At 42.8% G+C, this 18725-nt stretch overlaps 2 protein-coding genes across 2 annotated transcripts; both read left to right on the top strand. All coding sequences in view use genetic code 11, as the record gives it.

The window, feature by feature from the left end:
• Positions 1-1757: 1757 nt before the first annotated feature.
• EGR_04876 (hypothetical protein) lies at positions 1758-4690 on the top strand (the record flags this gene model as incomplete). The annotated part of the gene is made up of 6 exons (XM_024494125.1): positions 1758-1826; positions 2368-2502; positions 2986-3130; positions 3506-3579; positions 4173-4281; positions 4449-4690. The coding sequence occupies 6 exons, from the start codon at positions 1758-1760 to the stop codon at positions 4688-4690; spliced, it is 774 nt and encodes a 257-aa protein (XP_024351514.1).
• Positions 4691-15188: 10498 nt separating this feature from the next.
• Positions 15189-18319, top strand: EGR_04875 (BUD13 protein; the record flags this gene model as incomplete). The annotated part of the gene is made up of 4 exons (XM_024494124.1): positions 15189-15199; positions 15480-15584; positions 17376-17588; positions 17836-18319. The coding sequence occupies 4 exons, from the start codon at positions 15189-15191 to the stop codon at positions 18317-18319; spliced, it is 813 nt and encodes a 270-aa protein (XP_024351513.1).
• Between the last annotated feature and the right edge of the window lie 406 nt (positions 18320-18725).

Here is an 18725-nt window from a genome sequence, read left to right as displayed (position 1 = left end):
TTTTGTTCAACACAAACACGAGGCTTTACATATTACTCGGATCGTAGGTCTGGCACTGGCAGGATGCCATCCCCACGATAGTAGCCAAAACATCAAGATTTCAGTACTCATTACGGAGCGCTTCAATGTTGACTGCTGGATTAGAAGACTAGTTGCCACCATCACTTTATTTATTTGTCATTCTGACCTCACACTCTGTGTTAGCACGTGTCAAAGCCATCTGTCTGCCTACCCGCTTGTCTGCACGTGATACTGGCCAAGCAGGAGGCAACAAACACAAGCACGAGGTCCTAAACGTTGCAGACTTAGGCGTGAAAGAGGAACCGCCTAGACTATCGAAATAGGACGGCTTGCCGGGATTGTAGACATCACCACCGCCAGATTTAAGTGGTAAAATGGTCATATTTGCAACCTCTTCCTAGCCGCCCGTTTCGCTGTGCTAGTGTAGCTCAACCGCCATCGCTAGCAGCACTTTTTAACAGCTTATTGCATTGGCGACAAACACCCTCCACAGTCCTCCACCCACAGCGCAACTTTGGATCCATGCTGAACTAGGGCAGTAAAGCAGACAACCTGGAGTCACATTCACTCGTTTTAGCCACCAAGTTATGATAAGAAGGTCCAAAGCACGTGGACAGGAGTTCAAAGGACATTGAGAGGGATTGTACGGACCAACCGACTCAATGGGCTTGCTAAAATCCACCCCATGGGAGATGCAGCACATGGGGCCATGCATACAGGAGCGCTCAGAACTGCTTGCATGAACGCCCACTTGCCTCTCTCACCAATGCGGAATAATGGTTGCCAAGGTGATACTTAGAAGATGGTTTTTACAGCCTGCCCTCTGACTGCCACTTCGTACGTCCACCATCCACTCTCTCTCTCTCGCTCTCTCACACACACGGACACGAACAGGAACACTGAATCGTCGATGGGATGAATGCCTTCTACTTCAGATCGGAGAGCGTTGAAGTAAGTCCGGGTGATTTAGGGTTGAAGTTGTGTTTTCTCTGCTAGTTCCTAAATCTCTGCCGCAATTTTCTGAGAGTTAGGTTTTACCCAAAGGCGGTGTACTACGCCTCAAGTGTTAAATTAATGTCATTGCCTTTTGAGGGAAAACGTTATACATTCAGAATCTAGGTGTACGTATTCGGTTTGTTTGGATTATGTTAATTAAAATGGGTTTCATGGACTACCCAAATAAGAACCTCTCCTCTATTTTAATATATGGACTGTGAACCGGTCGCTTTTGTATTAAAGTTGACAAACTGATCGTACTAACTCGAAAATGTCGCAGAGTAAATTCCTTTTGAACTTTCCTTGCTAAATAAATGGTCAAAGTCAACTACCCATAATACGGAGTTTAACTTTAGACATTAAGTTGGTCTTGTAGTAAAAAGTACTTAACCGTGTGTTTAGAGGTGTATATGTTTGCATATAAATATTTGTCGATCGTAAGCAAAACGAATAAGGTGGGTGAGTGTCTGTACAATTCAACTTGGTTTCTCGTACTGATTTTAACCTTCTTGCTCTTTTAAAGGAGTAAGTGGAGTCCACACCACAACCTATAGCAGAAACTCAAAGTTATCAAGGAACGATTTTATTCATGCTAATGACTTTTTACTCAAACTTTAGACATTGGTGCATTCAGGCTTACAACTGTTCAAAAACTGGTGTTTTCAAGCCCTGCATTTTAAAATTATTAATACCACTTTTCAGCATTTCCATACAAGTCTAAAAATCCTGGTTATGCGTTCATGTACTCTGCCTCGTCGTTGACAGCCTTGATCCTATTCGCCTCGTTGACCTTGCGATCTCCTTTACCTGTAGGTTTCGAACTTTCTACCCCACTGGCGTTGTACTAACTAGCGATATCCTTGCAAACGGGGCTGAATAGCATTCTCATAAAAAAAAAACGTACACTCTGGTCCACGTGTTTTTGCATTTTTACGATAAGTGTAAACAAAAGTGGAGCGCTGTTACATATCTGCCGTCCCCAATTGGACGCCCCAATTTTCATAAAGTACCCCGCCTTTGACAGTTCGTTCTTAGGCGAGGTTTGATAATACTTGTCTTTGCGATACAAATTTCTTCTTGGTGGGCTTGGACTTTATGGGGAATATTTATTCCCTTCAAACTATCTTCCCCGCTACGTTTTTCGCGTGGTGTGGGGAGATTTATTTACTTCAGAGGCCACAGTTTCTTCTGTATCAAGTTTAATCAACGACTAGAGTTGGACTACATTGGTTTTGTAGCTCGCAATCGTTATCACGATGTTCTTAGCCTTTCCAAGGCATTCTAGAGTTTCCTGAGAAATGCCTTCAAGGTGATGTGCATTTCTTAAAGTAAACTACCTTGCCTTTACAGCTTTCACAAGATGATACCTCCGAGTATAGTTATGGTTCAAGTGAAGTGGTCGGGAGTTTTAGAGGTCCTCTCAAATCGCCTTCGATGAATGCTTCGTCAGCGAAAAATTGGGGTCAACTCATCACCCACGACCAGGTACTGACTTGAGCGCAATTCAACTGGTGCTTCTACAACACTAACAGAAGGCCATGCGTTCAAAAAGTCGTTTTTTTTAAATACACATCCCCAAAATTTTATAAACTGCCTTATTTAGATAAGTTTCAAATCCAGTCGCTGATTCCAGCACCAAGTTAGTGTTTAGCACCCGGAGACTTCCTGAAGGGCTGAGCATACTGGCATGGCCCAGGCAGAACTGCAGTCTGTGGAGACTTAGTTGTCCGTGTAACCGAAAGCAGAGATACACAAGCTAACAAAGCACTGCAATTGTTTGATTACTGACAAAATTTGGATAAAAGAAAAGGGGATAATTCCAGGCTTCACAAGAGCATCACTTTATCATACGAAAATCACGGTGACAGATCAATCTTGATCGTTTCCAATGCGTGTTTGAAGAACACTTAAATATAAGCGCTTCTGAGCGAGATCTCTGTGTTGATTTGCCCTACTCTTTTGGCGCAGGTACGTGACAACAACTTTTGGATTCAGCCGCCACCGAGTGAGCGCTTTGAGGTGATTCCAATGCTGTGTCGGGTGAAGTGCGTTTCCCCACGCCACACCCAGTCCGAAAACGGCGTCCCGTTAGCTTCACAACGACCACCACGAGGTGAGTCCTGTAGTGATTAAAAATGCCGAAAATAAGTTCACAAATATTTGGTTAAGTGTCTTTTAGGGAATTTCCCGCAAATTGACGAACACTGTGACTTAGTGTAGCAGTTACTTTTGCTAACAAAGTGAGTTTGCCATAGTAACGATCAGTTGGTTCTAATGCAATGTCACCTCACAGGTGCCAAATGATTAATGATTGAATTCTTGACTAAGCCGGTAAGCCCCATGTCATTTCATTTCATTGGAGCTGAAGGTCGTTGCATAATTTCCGTCTTCACCCTCCTCTAATCCACTTTAATGGCATGTAAATGTTGTGTTGTAATGCATATTAGTCAATAAAAGAGGTTGAAGGAGAGCCTTCTCCGATTTCCAGGCAATCGATTCCCGACGACTTCTTCCTCCTCCGCACCACCCCGAGTCCCTGCTAGACCGAGAGCCTTGACCAGTGTGAGTAACGTATAATATTCTTTCCATATGTATATTCGGCTTCTGGTCTGCCAAATATCATCTCTATTTCGACTACTCAAATGGAAGCTCAGGTAATAGAAGGAACTGCCTCATTTGGAGGAGCCAATCGCCGAAGTAAATCATTGGGTACTTACTCATTAGAGGCTGAGATAGGGTGCAATTGGGATCGTCTATTTATCTCACTCTTTGCTTGCATACAAAATGCATGATAGGAACGCTAGTTGAAACAAGCGAGGATGAATACATGAATGTAAAACAGTAATGTATTCTACACCAACGTCACGGATATGTGACGTCCTGACTTCCACAGCTAACCTCGGCGTTATAAATGAGTGTCACCAGCTTCAGTCAGCTTACGGCAACTTGTTGCAGGAGCTCGCGGCTCAGACAGATTAAGTGGGTTGAAGACAATAAAATTTCAAAATTATGTCATACTGGGACAGTAAACATTTCTGCCCGGGTGATCGGCTTAAATTTCTGAGGCCCCCGTAGCAAAGGTGCCAACAAATAGCATAATGAGAAAAATAAGCCCTTAAAAGCTGTGCAGATCTATTACTTTTCTTGCATCTTAGGTGGATGGGAGATTGGAGAGGTGTCGTCAATTGGAAAGGACTGTTCGCAACCAAGAAAAAATCATCACCCTTCTGGAAAATGAACTGCAGCGAAGGCGACCCCGTGAAAGTGAGTACTTCATTTCCTCCCTCTTTAAGCCTTACCGAACTGTGTTACTTTTAAACGCCCTGCATGTACTTACTCACTAGCTCGTAAACAAACACCATTGCGAGGCCGAATGCCACTGTCAACACCGATGGGAGGCGAAAGCGCACCGTCCTTGCCGTGTGATTCAGGTGGGAACTCCTCTGTATCCTCCTCCATGGACGCCTCTCATTTGCGTTTCCTCTCGTCTCCATCACAGCCACCGCAGTCGCAACCACCGTTGTTGCCACTCGGTGCGCCAGCGGACCCGTCATCGGTGCCTGTGTTGGCACGTCGGGTGCGTAGCCTAGTGCGCGACATACGCGAGGAGACCGAGGCCTCTCTACTGAGACGTCGTGAGCGCCTGCAAGATCCACACGAGCAGTACAAATAGTCCTTTACCTTGACTTGCCCTGATCGGGACAAGTTTTTCCCTCACCCTTGCAATTGCGATGTGGGCTCATGAGTAGGTATAGTAAAAGACTGGGAGGCTGTGAAGATTGGTTTGGAAGTGCCAATAAAAACAATGAAGTCACTTTCTATTTCTGTGCAGGTTTCTTCTTGATTGACTTAGGAAGAAAAAAAATTACTTCTCAGATGGGTCATTCTCTAGCCAAGGAACCTCCTTCTCTTCCATTACTCAATCACAATCGGGGAGAGGGGCATTGGGACAACTTTTTTGGCTTTTGATAGAGTCAATGGATCTCTCATGCATTCAGTTCTAACACATTCTAAGAAATCCAGAATGGATTCCTCCAGAATGACCACAAACTACAAAGCGTAGCGGGTTGTTGAATTGCGGACGGAGGATCAGCCAACGTCAAACAATGAGAAGTTTAACAGCACACGATAATTTCTTCTTTACTCAATAGAAAGCGGTCCTTTCCTATCGATATCTGCTGCTAACTGTAGCATGGTAAATCGTCATTCCTATTCCATGTAAACCACTGCAATGACTGTTCCAATCACTTAGTGAATGTGGGTGTGTAGACGTGGCCGTACAAACGGTAGAGGGCATGCAAATAAGGAAGGATGACATCTCTGAGACACCAAGATACCAAGCGTCTTTCACATTGGCCAATCCTTATGTGCCAAATTGGAATCACGGTGGAAGAGACCAAGTTTCCTCCTTCACTTCCGAGCCCAGTATTTCACGATACCATGAACTGCTCACTTGGGGTGTATTTAACGTTGGATTGCACGTCTCAACTGCACGCTTCTCACTGCTTGGTTCGAAGAATTGTGCAGTAGATGTGGTGAATGTATAAGCACTATGGAACTCTTCATCTTCTCCCTCCACCTTCAGCTGTCCACACTGACAATGCCCCACCTCACCCCATGAAGACCACAACTCCGACCTGTGGCCTGCGAAACTTACGGCGAGTTCCGCGTTTAATGCGTCCAACGCGTGGATGCGAGGGTGAATCAGGCGCTGGCCGAGGTTGTTCCAACGTCGCCGTCATGAGATGTTGAGGTCCTAATTCCACACATGCGGAGGCATGCGGTCACTTGGTGCGTGATGTACTTGAGACTCAATACATGCGAAGCAGGATCCACTTTACAAACGCTTTAAATGTCACGCAGGTGGTGCGTGAAACTTATAACTTCTGCTATATTATTTGCAATAATATGCAAGAGTACTTTTGCAAAAGGTACTACTTTCAACTTAATAGTAGACTAGGGACCAAGCGGTAGGTTGAACGCGAACTCAAGTCCAGTGGATACCACTGCGTCAAAAATACTTTTCTTGTAAACCAGATGACTATTTCTCTATTTCAAAGTCGAAGATAAACAGCGTTCATTAATTATCACTGGTTGAATTAGTCTCCATCGGCAGGTATATTCGGTACGGATGCAAGGCTTTCCCTCACCGACAGTCGAGAGGCTCGAAAATGCCCATCCCAGAATGCAAGAATGCGGAACCCATTGGGTGGCAAAGTTGATTAGGAATAAAAGTGCACCTGCGTCGGTTTTCTCCGTCCGTGTGTGAATTGAACAGCGTGGAGGTATTTTGTGCTGCCTTGACAAATGCTGGATACTTCAGACGTCCGACTGATTTGTAATGGTGGGAAAATATTGAAAGAAACTTGTTATTTATTGACCTGGTACGTCTCCACACTTCAGTTAACAGGTGGTAAAATCCGAAAATTTTGAGGTGCTGCACTGTGAAGCATTCATCGCTCTCAACTGTACGCTTTGAAGGCGTTCGATGAATCATTGTGCGAATGTGGCGACACCATCGTAGTTCGGTACTTAGAAAAAAGGTTTTTCTAGTTTTATTTTTAACTTTGTTTATTTCTGGGGGATTGTATTACAAATTTGGGTGATTTTATCGGAGACTTCAGTTTCCTCGTCCTTGATAGTCTTCATTTTGGAAGACTTAAATTGTCTTGCTCTCTGCTATGAACTTAGACGAAAGTCGACCTTCAAAGCCTATACAATATGATCCACTTAAGATTTTGCCTCTTGAATTCTAAAAAAATATAATTCTACTTTAGCATAAAGTCTTCTACCACTCTATGTTATTGCTCGCGTGGCGTCACATATGTGTGACGCTTGGGGCGACTGTGTTAATTGAAGTATGGTTATGATGCAATTGCTTCATAGGAGTCTTAGTTATAAAGATATTAAGCAAATATTAAGACGCATTACCAGTAACTGCGTAATGATTTGAAAGCATCAGAAATAGAGATAAATCGGTGTACAGAATAAAGGAGGGTTGGATGGGGGGTGAGGAAGTAACTGACACAGGCAAGGGACCATTCGCAGATCAGGAAGACCTACTTGCCCATTAATCACTACTTCATGTTTCATGGAGGTTGGTGTCAACTGGATAAATGCCAGATGCATATGTGAGTGCGCGCAGAAAGCCGCCGAAAGGTGCGATTGCCCCTGATTACCCACCCTTTAGGGAGGGCAGAAATTCCCCCATTCGACCTTGCATCACCTACAAAACTGGACCTAAGATGGAAGCTGAATGAAGCGGAAATTATGGCAGCAGCCAACTGTTTAAAATGTTCTCTTATTCCTGAGTCACTCGCTCTCCAGCTGCGTTTCGCAAATCGCTGACATGTAGTGATGGCGTGCCAGGGAGGCGTGAGTTATTTACACAGCTTGTGTTACCTACTTCAAACAATAATTTCAGCAAATTTTTACGTTTGTTTTATTGGAATGCCAACTTTTGAACTTGGAGCTGATTGGCAGCATCCCGAGCAGGTCAGTTTTGAATGGCAGTAGGCATTCGAAGGTCTGACTGACTAGTTCTCTTCTAAATGACAAGATTTAGTAGGCATCCTTAGTAGGCCGATAAATATGATGACGAGAACAAAAGTTGAGCTGGTTTCAGGGCCTCAAGTGGTATACACAAGGCGTGCTGTGAAGGCACTAGCCTCCTTGAGGCACTGGGATTGCTAGTTTCCTCCAAAAATCTTGACTTTGAGGGAAGGTTCCAGCTGTTGGCGAGTCATTTTAACGATCACGTTGTCTTCCTCTACCCATGTGGGGTTGCTCACACACATCTGCAACACTGTTCGTCGTTCGTGCATTGAAGAATGACCACTAGAGGCTACTTAAATGGCGGAATAAGTAGCATTGCATTATGCATACTTGTCACAAGGAGGCGCACATTTGTGAATCCCATTTGTCTTCAAAAGCAAATAAAATGACTTTTGCCACCCTCATTTCAGCCTATTTCGTGTGAATTCCCACTAATATCTAAAGTTAATACAATCTAAAGGAGACAACCAGCGGCTTGGGAATCGCCATCGCAAGACGGGGGACGGGAAGGCTGAAAAAGATGATGAGGGGAACGAGGACGCGGCAATATTGTTCACGCATCTCACCTTATACTGCGAACATTCTCACTGTCCAGTCATAGAGCGTACTGTGTGGTGGGATATTGGGCTGTCCCATGAGAACAGCGATTCCCACAAACTACCCGACTGGTTCGGAGTGATTTTGGCTGAGGGTGCTTCAGGCTTTGTCAGGGTGTATTGTATCAAGTAGGCAGGTCTCAAGTGTAATTGTTTGACCCACAGTTAAGGGGGATAAACAGGACCAATTACACCCTGCAGTCCAACTTACACGGACTTGCAAGCACAGAGATCTCACGGTAGTTTACGAAGTTCAGTTTTGATTGTTGCAACCGCGGTGGCATTGGAGAAGGTTTTTAAGCTCACCATTTTTGTTGATATACCACCATAAGCACAGTGTTGACGTTGACGAGCAATTTGCCCTTTCATCTGTCGGCTTCTTCGTCTTTCACTCTCTTCTGAGCTGGCACAAAGCCAGATGCACTGACTCCTAGACTGAACTCTCTTTATCAGCTTTTGCTTCGTACCAGAGGCCAATGCTCACGAGCCCTACAAAGTAAGGCCGACGGACAGAAGATGAAGTGTTGCGTGACCCGGAGGGTGCAGTGGTGCAAACATTAAGCGGATTGCTGAGTCCATTTCTGTCCGTCTATCAGACATTCAACCAGTCTGCGGACAGTCAAAAATGCTCCGAGGCGTTTTTAATTAAGGCACCTTGATTAGACTCACTCAATTAGTAGCCTCCGCAGTTCTACCCTTCCAATTGATGTGGATGCGCACCAACGCCTTTCACACTAGTCACGTTAAGCATTGCTTCCAGAAAAAGACCTTGTCACACCAATCTAAAGTTTTTTTTGATCGACAGCACCACACATATCGCTACTAGCCAGGAGGTGGGATTTGCCTAACCGTCACGCATCCTACTATGGGAGAGCAATTACCAGAGTGACGTCTTTTATCCAACTCCTGGACAGTGTGATCGGCTCCTGCACCTTCACAAAACGGTTGACTACAAATTCTTGATATGAGGCTTCAAAGTGGGAGGAAAGTGGCGGAGCTATGAGCCATGCGGAGGAGAGCACACGCTTTGGGTTTTTTCCAGCAAGATTTATAGAAAGACAAATTCATAAATACTTTTGGGAAGACCCTTGTCGCTCAAAATGATGCCTATTGGCTGTTGAAAAAAACCAATTTACTTTGTAGAGGAGAAGGCAAATGAGAATGTCAGTGGCCACAAAATTGGCTGATGCTCCTCATCACACAACTCGTTCCATCTCTTTTCTACTCGGCATTGGATTCTGCTTCAAAATTTATCAGAGATTGTAGGTATATCGGAGCTCAGAGATTATTTGTGCTGTGAGCTGGCCCGTCGGTATTGCACTACTTTAAGATGCATGCACATAATCGTTTGCCTTTTTCGGATCTCCGGAGACAAAAAAACGCTTTACTAAGTTACACCGAACTTTCCGATCACCTGATATTTACCCCAACTTGGTTTTACCGCCCGGGTCCATACATCACCACCCTCACAACAAACATGAATAAGTTGGCAATCGTCCAAGGTGTGCGAGAGCCTTAGACCGGGTAAATACGCCCTAAAGTCAGTAACGTTTTCCTTCTTAAATAAAGCACACTTTTGCGGTCGACCATTTTGCATTTTACATGCTTGTAGTTTCTTTGGGAGTCGGTTGATTCAAGGAAAACTTTTTTCAGCTGAAAAAGGGAGGGTTGAAGCAGCATCCCACTAAGCCACTTCTGCCTTGAGCAAAGTGGCTTATTCAAAAGCCAATCAACTAATGTATGATACCGTGGTAATGGAAGAAGTTGATAAGCGCTACTGGCCTAAATGCCTCTTCTACACCCAGAATGAGCGACTATTCTCAAGTAAAAACAGTCAATAACAAAGAGTCTTCTACTGTTGCCTCTGGGTGTTAATAGAACCACGCCAAGTTCAAAAAAACAACTGGGTTTAGAAGAAACCACAGTTGATGTTTTGCTCCACTGCACTTAAGTGGGTTGGATACATCCCCGTCTCGAATAACCAAAGGAAGACCTCTGAAGTGCAATTAATAAATCCCTCCCATAAATTGTCAGTAAAAAATGATGTGATAACAGTAGTGTCAACACTTAAAGCCGGCTTTTAGGTGCATCCACAAATGCTTCTAGTAGGTTCAAGGGCCTGGATTTTACAACCCTTTTTCACACGTCCACTGGCTTTTTTAATCGGTATTCCTCATGAGATATAGGTAAAAACAATAATTATCTTAACTGGTATAAGATGAAATCGGTGACTGATTGTTCGGACATTCATGGTTTAAATTAGATGTTATCGCTTCAAAGGATTGCCCCCCCTATTCCTTCACCCAGTTTGGGACTTAGCCCGCGCTTGTGCACGCAACTGTTCCATCAACCAATCAGAGGTGAGCAATCTGAAGGTCGTGATGCTATTGGCTGGTTTGCGCCATTAGATCACTGTTTGAGCTGGATTTGGTGTCTTGTTCTGGCAGAACTTCACACGCACAAAAATCCCAAAGATGACTGAAAAGGCGTTCAAAGATTGTGCTAAACCCACAAAAAGATGTGAAGACTGTGCCGAATCTGAGGCATATTTTTGTCTTGGTTACCAACGCCTTGACTAACAAGGGGTAATTTGGCCTTCTGTCGCCTCCTTTGCAGTTGAAGTAATAGCTTGTCTTTTTTAATGGAAGAGAAGAAAGGTAAAATACTAAATGCTCACAGTTCGTGTCTATGCCAAGTGAAAATTAAACTGGTATTTTGTTCCTAGTAAGTTATGCTTGGAAGCAGAGGCCAAGTGGACCAAGCAAGATCACTTTCAGCGTATCCATTCACACTCCCCAGTGCGCGTTTAAACATCGGTCGCCTCGCTAACCGTCGGTAATCATTCTCCGTTGCACGCATTTCTTGCCCTGCTTGTGATTGTCGAGTATTTCGGGTTAAGGACACCTTCGAGCAAATTGTGGAGAAAAAATGTTTTGTTTGGCAATTCCTCCTTGTTTATACTTGCACCAGTTTTCTCCACATTTATGGCTTTAGTTTATTTTTGTGTGGGGTATGAAACTACGAACACCCAGCAGTGGACTGCCATTGCGTGGGTAAGGTGTTGCATTATTTACGCGCTGAACCGTGAATACGATTGTGGGAACCCCCAACTCCTTGCTGTTGTTCTTAGTACTACATCTTCTGGATGACTCCTCGCTCCTACATCCTCATTCACCCCATTAAGAATAGCTCCTTTAATTGTCGTCTCACATTCACGCTTCCATTATGAAATTCCTCGTCATCTGCTGGGTCACCTTGAAGCTGCAGTTTCGTTTCCAAGATGCCCGAAGAGTGCATTTCCTACTCAAAGTGATTTCGTTCGAATCATTCCGAGTGACTTTCTTGACAGGCTGTTGTCCAGCATGGTAGTCATCTAGCTACGGTCACAGTTATAACCTCAAACAGCCATTGCGAATAAGTAACACCTTCCAGTTGTTATGGACCCGGAGGCCCTTCTGTCTGTCTGTAGGGATCATCCCAACGTTTAAATGAACTGCCGACTGAGTCACTTATGGTAACAATTGCGTATTTTCTCAAAGACTGATGACTTATTACCAGGGCAATACCTCCCGATTAGCAGTTTCCACGGTGATGTAGCTGTCAAAAATGCATAAAGGTCAACCAAGACTCCTATTGTGTGACTGAAGGATTCGCACAGGAGTGCTGCATCCCCTCAAACTAGCTTTGGTTAGTCATTGCCACTATTAAGTAGGTAATTTATCGCACTTCTGAAGTTCTTTTTTTGGGTGGAAAATCCGAGATTCTCGTGATAGTAAAAACCATGTTGGGAAACGACCACCTCAATCAAGTGTTGAAGCTTCCTGCACAAGTTTTCAATCAGGGATTTCTTTACAAATAACCACTTAACATGGGGCACAAGCTTCGTGATGTGATTCTGGACTTTCGCGAAACCCACCTGAAAGTAAGCAGTTCGTCCATCACCTTTACTGATGGACTTTAGTGATGGGTCGTTGAAATGTGGATTCACGCTAGACTTGCACAAAGTCGGTGACAGATAAGCATACCCTGCCTTCAAACTCTAGCAACCTAATTGTTAAGGCAATTGAAGCTACTATTACTTTCGAATCTAGCTTTTCTTGAGACATTTCAGTATATTACCCTGTCAAGCCTAGATCAAATTATATAAGCCTAACTTGTAACAACCTTTGTTCCATAATTCTGCACTTCAAAATCGTTGAGAATCATCTAAGCCTGCTTAAAAAGATCAGCTAGATGCTTCATAGGACCTAATTTACCGGGCGACTGCCCAAAGTTTTCATTTGGCATCGCACCGGGGTGGCAATTTCACACACCACTTTGATCAACTAGATATGTGCAAAGTTTGGTAAATTGCGAAATCTACGCTTGTATGAGAAAATATGGCATGGCGTAAACTCTATAAACAGATATTTGCCCTACGGGATAGGGTAGGAAGCGCCAATTATCAATTGAATTTGACCCCAAACAATTAGTTAAAATGGTTCAGTAAATTCAGACCACTTGTTCACCACCATCTCTGAACTAAAATTTTTTGCCTAGAACCATGACACACACCCTTGCCTACCTCGAATTTGGGGTTCAAAAGTTACTCAGTTATCGCGGATTATTTCTCAATCATATCCACAAATTAAGAGCACCGCAAATTTTTGTATTTTGTTAGCTCACACGATTGTTCTTATGCATCGCAAACGAGGTTACTTAATCATCAGCAGACAGTAGAGAGCCGTAATTGCATCGTGGTGATGCGTAAGGAAAAGGACCCAGGTGATAGTGAGTGACTCGAATCAAGCTGAGCCAATCACATTGGTCCACTGAGGCTAGCCAATTAAATTGGACTACGTAATATGCCTCTCTTGCCTTGCCCTCTGCAACAGTTGTTATGCATACAAACCACCCTGGTGACAAGGTGAATTGTAGCCTTTGCAAAGTTTCCTAGTGGTGGTACTTGGATGTTTCAGACCAATTATAAGGACATTGAACGTCATCTGATCACCTAGCACGTGCAGTCAAGGGACTTTTGGCAGTCGAACGGTGACTTGAGCTTCGAAGCGTTGATAGGTCCGATAATATTAAACTACTAGCCTTTTAAAGGGCAAAAATAGCCTTCTTATTGTTAATGTGTGAAGATTTGGTCCAACAGATTAGTGGATCCTCCAGTAGGGTATTTATGGATGCTGGTCAAATTGAGGTCTTGCAAGGGAAAAACTAAGCCATCTCCTTAAAAGAATAAATTATTTACTAGCAACAATTTAAATGTTTAGCCTATAATACATTTCGAACTTGAAAAGTCTTCGTAAATGGCTACTCACTATCTACGTAATCCTAAAATCGAGAAAATAAGATGGCATAATTGGCACTCTATGGCAAGTTCTTGGTAAAGAGTAACAAACTTAGTATATCATTTTACAGCGAAGGAGTACTACCAGATGTCTGCGGTTGAATTTAACTGCTGATTAATGCACTCTCACTCAGTATTGTCTTCAACTAATATCAAATGCAGTTGCCTAAGGAGAAACAGTTAGAAAGCTGTTCATTCAGGTCAAAATAGCCTACGTGATTCTGGAAAAAGAGCCATACTCCGCGTGGTTGAGCATGTGTTATTACGTTCCTCAGAAAAGTCAATCACTATAGGAAGGTGTGTTCAGATCCAAGCTCGTTGCACAAGTTAGGAATGCAAAAACTTTAAAGCTCTAGGTCATTTTATCAATCTAATTGTGCAAATGCATTCCTTCACACAGAATGAACTATAGTTCAAAGGCAGGGCAAACTAATCACCTTAAGGTAGACATAAAAATTGAGCAAGTCAATGTATGCAATCGGAGTGGATGTGCCTTACCGACCAAGGGTGCTTTCACTTAATATTCAAAAAAGGGGATAGGCGCTTACCTTTAACAGACAACAGTAACAAGCCAGCGATAAGAGTAAAATATTAGGCAAGGCCAGGGCAAGAAAGGTTCAAAATTGCATGCAAGTGACAAAACGTACAGTGAAAAATCGAAAGATTTATAGGTTTTTACTAATGCTAGACAGCCCAAAAAAAATCTAATCAAACAAAACATGCAAAAAAAACATGCACCTTACAAAGAGGTTTAAAGAACACTTAAGATAATAATATCTTATCTTAAACCCCGGCAGTAACACCTTTGCATAGCAAATGTTTAAAGCAAACAAAAATTCTAAAAGAGACTAACACGCGCAAATAATGCAGATTTTAGAATCAAAATTAAGACAAGTTTAAAAAACAAGTTGTGAGCAAATTGTGTGAAGCGTGTAAGTCAAGTAGGAAGAGAATAATAGTCAAAGGCGCATTATCACATGTTTAAACCTTTCAGACTTCCGTCCCATACATAATTCGTACTGGACTGAAGTGTGATAGGTATAACAATGTGGAATCCAAATCAACCCCTGAGGTTTTAAAAGGCGCAATATAATGAGTTGATTACATATTGCACACTTAAACATGATTAGTTGAAAAGCCTTTCTAAAAAAGTTGTATTTTTGCTGCAAAACCTTTTAAATTGAGAATAGCAACTTAAGTAGAAATTTGTTACAGTTGCTTTAATTGAGTGTCAAACAAAGGACGAAAATCCTATGAGAATCTTCCATTTTTCGTCAATGCTTGTAAAAACAGAACTTATAAAACCATTTGACCTAAAAGACAGAGGAACAAGCTCAGCACTGATTACAACTTTGCATTTGCTCTGGCAAAGAATTTATCATTGATTATATTCTTTTTGCCGTCTTGAGCACTATTTACTTTTTTAAAAGCACTATCACAAATGCTCACTTCAGTGTTTTAAAAAGTATAGTGCAAGACTTTTGACAGTAGTTTTACTTTATTCATTTGAAAGACCATGAATTATTTTGAACATTATGTCCTCTTGACTAATGTGCTACCAAGCTTCTTGTGTTTTTTGAAAAAAAGCGTTAAATTTTTGTGTTTCTAACACTCTCAATCTATTTGTGATTTAACATCGTTGCATTTGAGTTGTTTCCTGCTTTTACTTCTTGTGTTAGTTTATGGGGGGGAAGTGAGAGGGGAGGTTATTTTGTGTCCGTGTGTGGTTGGTTCTGTCGCATTAGCATCTAGGTAGTTATGGGGGGTTCATTTTTTTTCTTGAATACGATAATCTTGATTTCTAGGCCCTTTTGTGTTAGTTCAGTTGTATAGCATTGTTTTCCGCCTCCCTTTAATTGGCTCTGTCGTTTTCATTACTATATGTTATGATCTTGGGTCATTCCCTTTTTTGGTAATATTGATGATAATTACTGAAGTATTTTTTATGCAACTCTGTTGTTGGCTTTTTGCAGGAAGATGCCGAAAGCACCACTGTCCAAGGAGGAATACTTGAAGAGATACTTATCTCAGCCGAAGGGTAAAAAACAGAAGTCTGATGGAACTGTGCACTATATCACGTTCGTTTTAAAATTTCTTCCTTTTTCTTTGATTTTCTTTGGACCCTTTCTTTTGCCGTTGCATCAGTTCAGGTCCCCTAAGGTACCGGAAATTACTTTTCTGCGTAGGGTAATTAAAATTAGAAGTTTGTGAATTAATTTCAGTTTAGGCTGGCCAATGGCTTCTTTTTAAATAAGTTCTTTTTATCAATTTTAATTACTAAAGCTCTTCCAGTATGCGGCTAAATGTGCATAACATTCCGCATTAACTCGTTTAATTACTTCGTATTCTTGCTTGATACTCTGCATTCCTTTAGCTATATTTCTCTCTGATTGCTCCGTCGCTTAGTTGGAACACGTCCGAGAGAGTTTTTAAGGCTGACAAGCTCTACTACCCAATTTAAGCTTCCCGACTTTTACTCACCACTGTGCTTCTTGCTTCAAATAGCCTTTGCTACTGGCAGTAGTGAGATGCTTTATTCTGTTGCAATGAAAGAAGTTTTTTTTGCGTAAAAATGTAAAGTCCGCGTGCGTTGTGAGTAAGTATATCATGCGGATGCTTCAGTGGATTAAAATGAGCTTCCGCATAATAATACATACAATCCCTTATTATAACAGGTTACCTGATGACTTAGTTTAGCTGAAAATAGTGCCTTATGGTAGGGATCTAGCAGTCTTTTGAGTTTATTTGCCACTCATCTACTTGGTTTTCATCATTCTTTTCCATTTATCCTCTGTAATCAAAAGGTTAGTAAATGCCTCGAATTTAGATGATAACACCATTTTCTTAGATGTTGCTATCTCAGCCATGTGTTTAATTGTGGTCTTTTTAAAGCACTTCTGCTTGCACTTTATAACCAATTTTCTGTGGGAAAATGCGGACATCTCTCGACAATTAGAAGGTTCCAATAAGAGTTTTGAATTTGCGACGTGCATGCTCAAACTTTTTTGATTGTTTTGGCTCCCTGGATAATCACATGTAGCAGGGCATTAACACCGTTTCTTGATCTCAGAGCTTTGAGTTAGGCTTGGATTTTGTATCTGAAATTAGGGACGACCAGTGCTATGGCTATACGACGCGATTTCTACAGTCCAGTAGGCCCGAACGTCCTAATAATGGCTGATTTAAATATCACTGCTCATCAGCCGACCTCTATTTGGTAATTGGACTCCCAATGGTGTTGTTAGCGAATGCCACTCGTCTGTAAAGACTAACCAACGAATGCAATTGAAATGGCATGCGCGAAACCGACCGTCTTAGGCATCCGTAAATTTAATTCCTTGACATCTTCTTAGCCAGGTATTTGATAATTTGCTATCGTTACGCGAAATTTAGAATGGTCTCAAACTTTCGGAAATAGTTAGAAAAGAAACGCTAGTCCAAAGGCAGCGCCTCCTTCCTTCCTCCTTTCGCCGTTCCGTTAGATCCGTTTGTGGATTACTGCATGTCATTTCCTGGAAAAGATTTAATTAGTGCGTGAAAAAATGGTGGCAGATACAGCATTTATCCGGTTTGTGATACCTATCTGTGCCTTTGCTTCCTTTTTTTTGCCAACCTTTGACATTTTGAGATTTGGACCACGTCTTAGCCACCAAGGTTAATCTACAGTTAGGTCAGGAAGGTACGTTTGGTGGTTTAACAATTTTGCTCACCTTAGTTACTACTCGAGACTCCGTTGTGGCCCTTAGTAATTAAGGAAGTCAAACTTGCGTGTAATTTCTGAATTTTGGAATGGCTGTTATCAACAACTAACCCCTCTGCCTCTATTTACATTTGATGTTTGATCTAAGCATATTCTCTCGCTTATTCAGTGGTGAAATGCCCGACTCTCTGGACGCCTTTGATGAGAAGACGAAGCTGGAGTTGAACATGTTCAAACCTAGTGCTGAGGAGACGGCGATGGGTGTGACGCAGGTTCGCAAACGTACCAAGGGCATTCTCTCTGAGGAGGCTATCAGTGATCAGGCCTTGAAGGCGAGGAAAAAGGCCGAGTTGGAGGCCAAGTATGCGCTTTGGAACCGGGGGTACGTCTGCCGTTACGGTTTTTGCTTATCATTATTCCTGCCACGCCTGTGTTATGGTAATGCTTAGAAAGCCTAAGTTAGCTGTGCATTCTTGGGTGCTTAGTATTGCTTTGGGCCAGTGCTTTGAATCAACACCGCTCTTTTCAGATGGGCAGGCTTCAGCTGCTTCCAGCTGATTTCAGCTATGTGATACTGGTAAAACACCTGCAGACTCATTTGTGTCTCCTTTTCCTGCTTCCTCTGAAAGCGTAGACTCGGTGAAGGAGCGTGAATTGGAGCTAGAGGAGGCACGTTACGAAGCCTCGAAACCACTGGCTCGCTATGCCGACGATGTGGATCTCAACTTGCAGCAGAAAGAAGTCATCCACGCTGAGGACCCTATGGGCGCGTACTTTGAGGAGAAACGCAAGCGAAAGAAAGAAAGAGAAAAGAAGGAAAAGAAAAAGAAGCATCGAAAGCATGGTGCAGATGGTGAGTGTGCTCTTCTGCTTATTTCCGGAATTTTAGATGGCGGAGAAGGGGCTCAGGAAACGGAAGAGGAGGAGGATGACGCGAGACCACGCTACAAGGGTCCTCCGGAGCCCCCACCTAATCGATACGGCATTTGGCCGGGATACCGGTGGGACGGAGTAGATCGGAGCAATGGATTTGAGAGGAAACTGGTCGACGATATTACACGCAGGAGGGTGGAACGTGAGCTCGCCTATAAGTGGGGCACGGAAGATATGTGACAGTCATCCGCACCTTCATGTTATTGCTGTTTTTTACCTGCTTCTGCACAAAATGTATATTGCTCTATTTTCTATAAGAGTTAGTTTTGGCTAAAAAATATTCACCTATTTTTGATAAGCACTATGCAGTTGTGATGGGGCGGGATGAATGGATTTTCTTGGGTGCTGGTATGTAAGGATTGGGGGATCTCTGGGTGCGCACCTAAGCAGGAGAGGTCTTAGCGGTTGTTTAACCCTCTAGTTGATTGCAATGCTCAGTCATGGTAACGGGCCTTCTAGAGACTCCTCTGTTGTGCACGCCCCTAAGATGCATGGCTTTCGGCCCATGCAAACAGTGCTCCATTTCAGCCCCTTATGATGCCCCAAGACTTATTTGCTTTTGGTTACAGACAAATTTAAAAAAGCG

The sequence above is a fragment of the Echinococcus granulosus genome, assembly GCF_000524195.1.
Source record: "Echinococcus granulosus chromosome Unknown EG_S00032, whole genome shotgun sequence".
Classification (NCBI taxonomy): domain Eukaryota; kingdom Metazoa; phylum Platyhelminthes; class Cestoda; order Cyclophyllidea; family Taeniidae; genus Echinococcus; species Echinococcus granulosus.
This window is presented reverse-complemented; position numbering and strand designations above follow the sequence as displayed.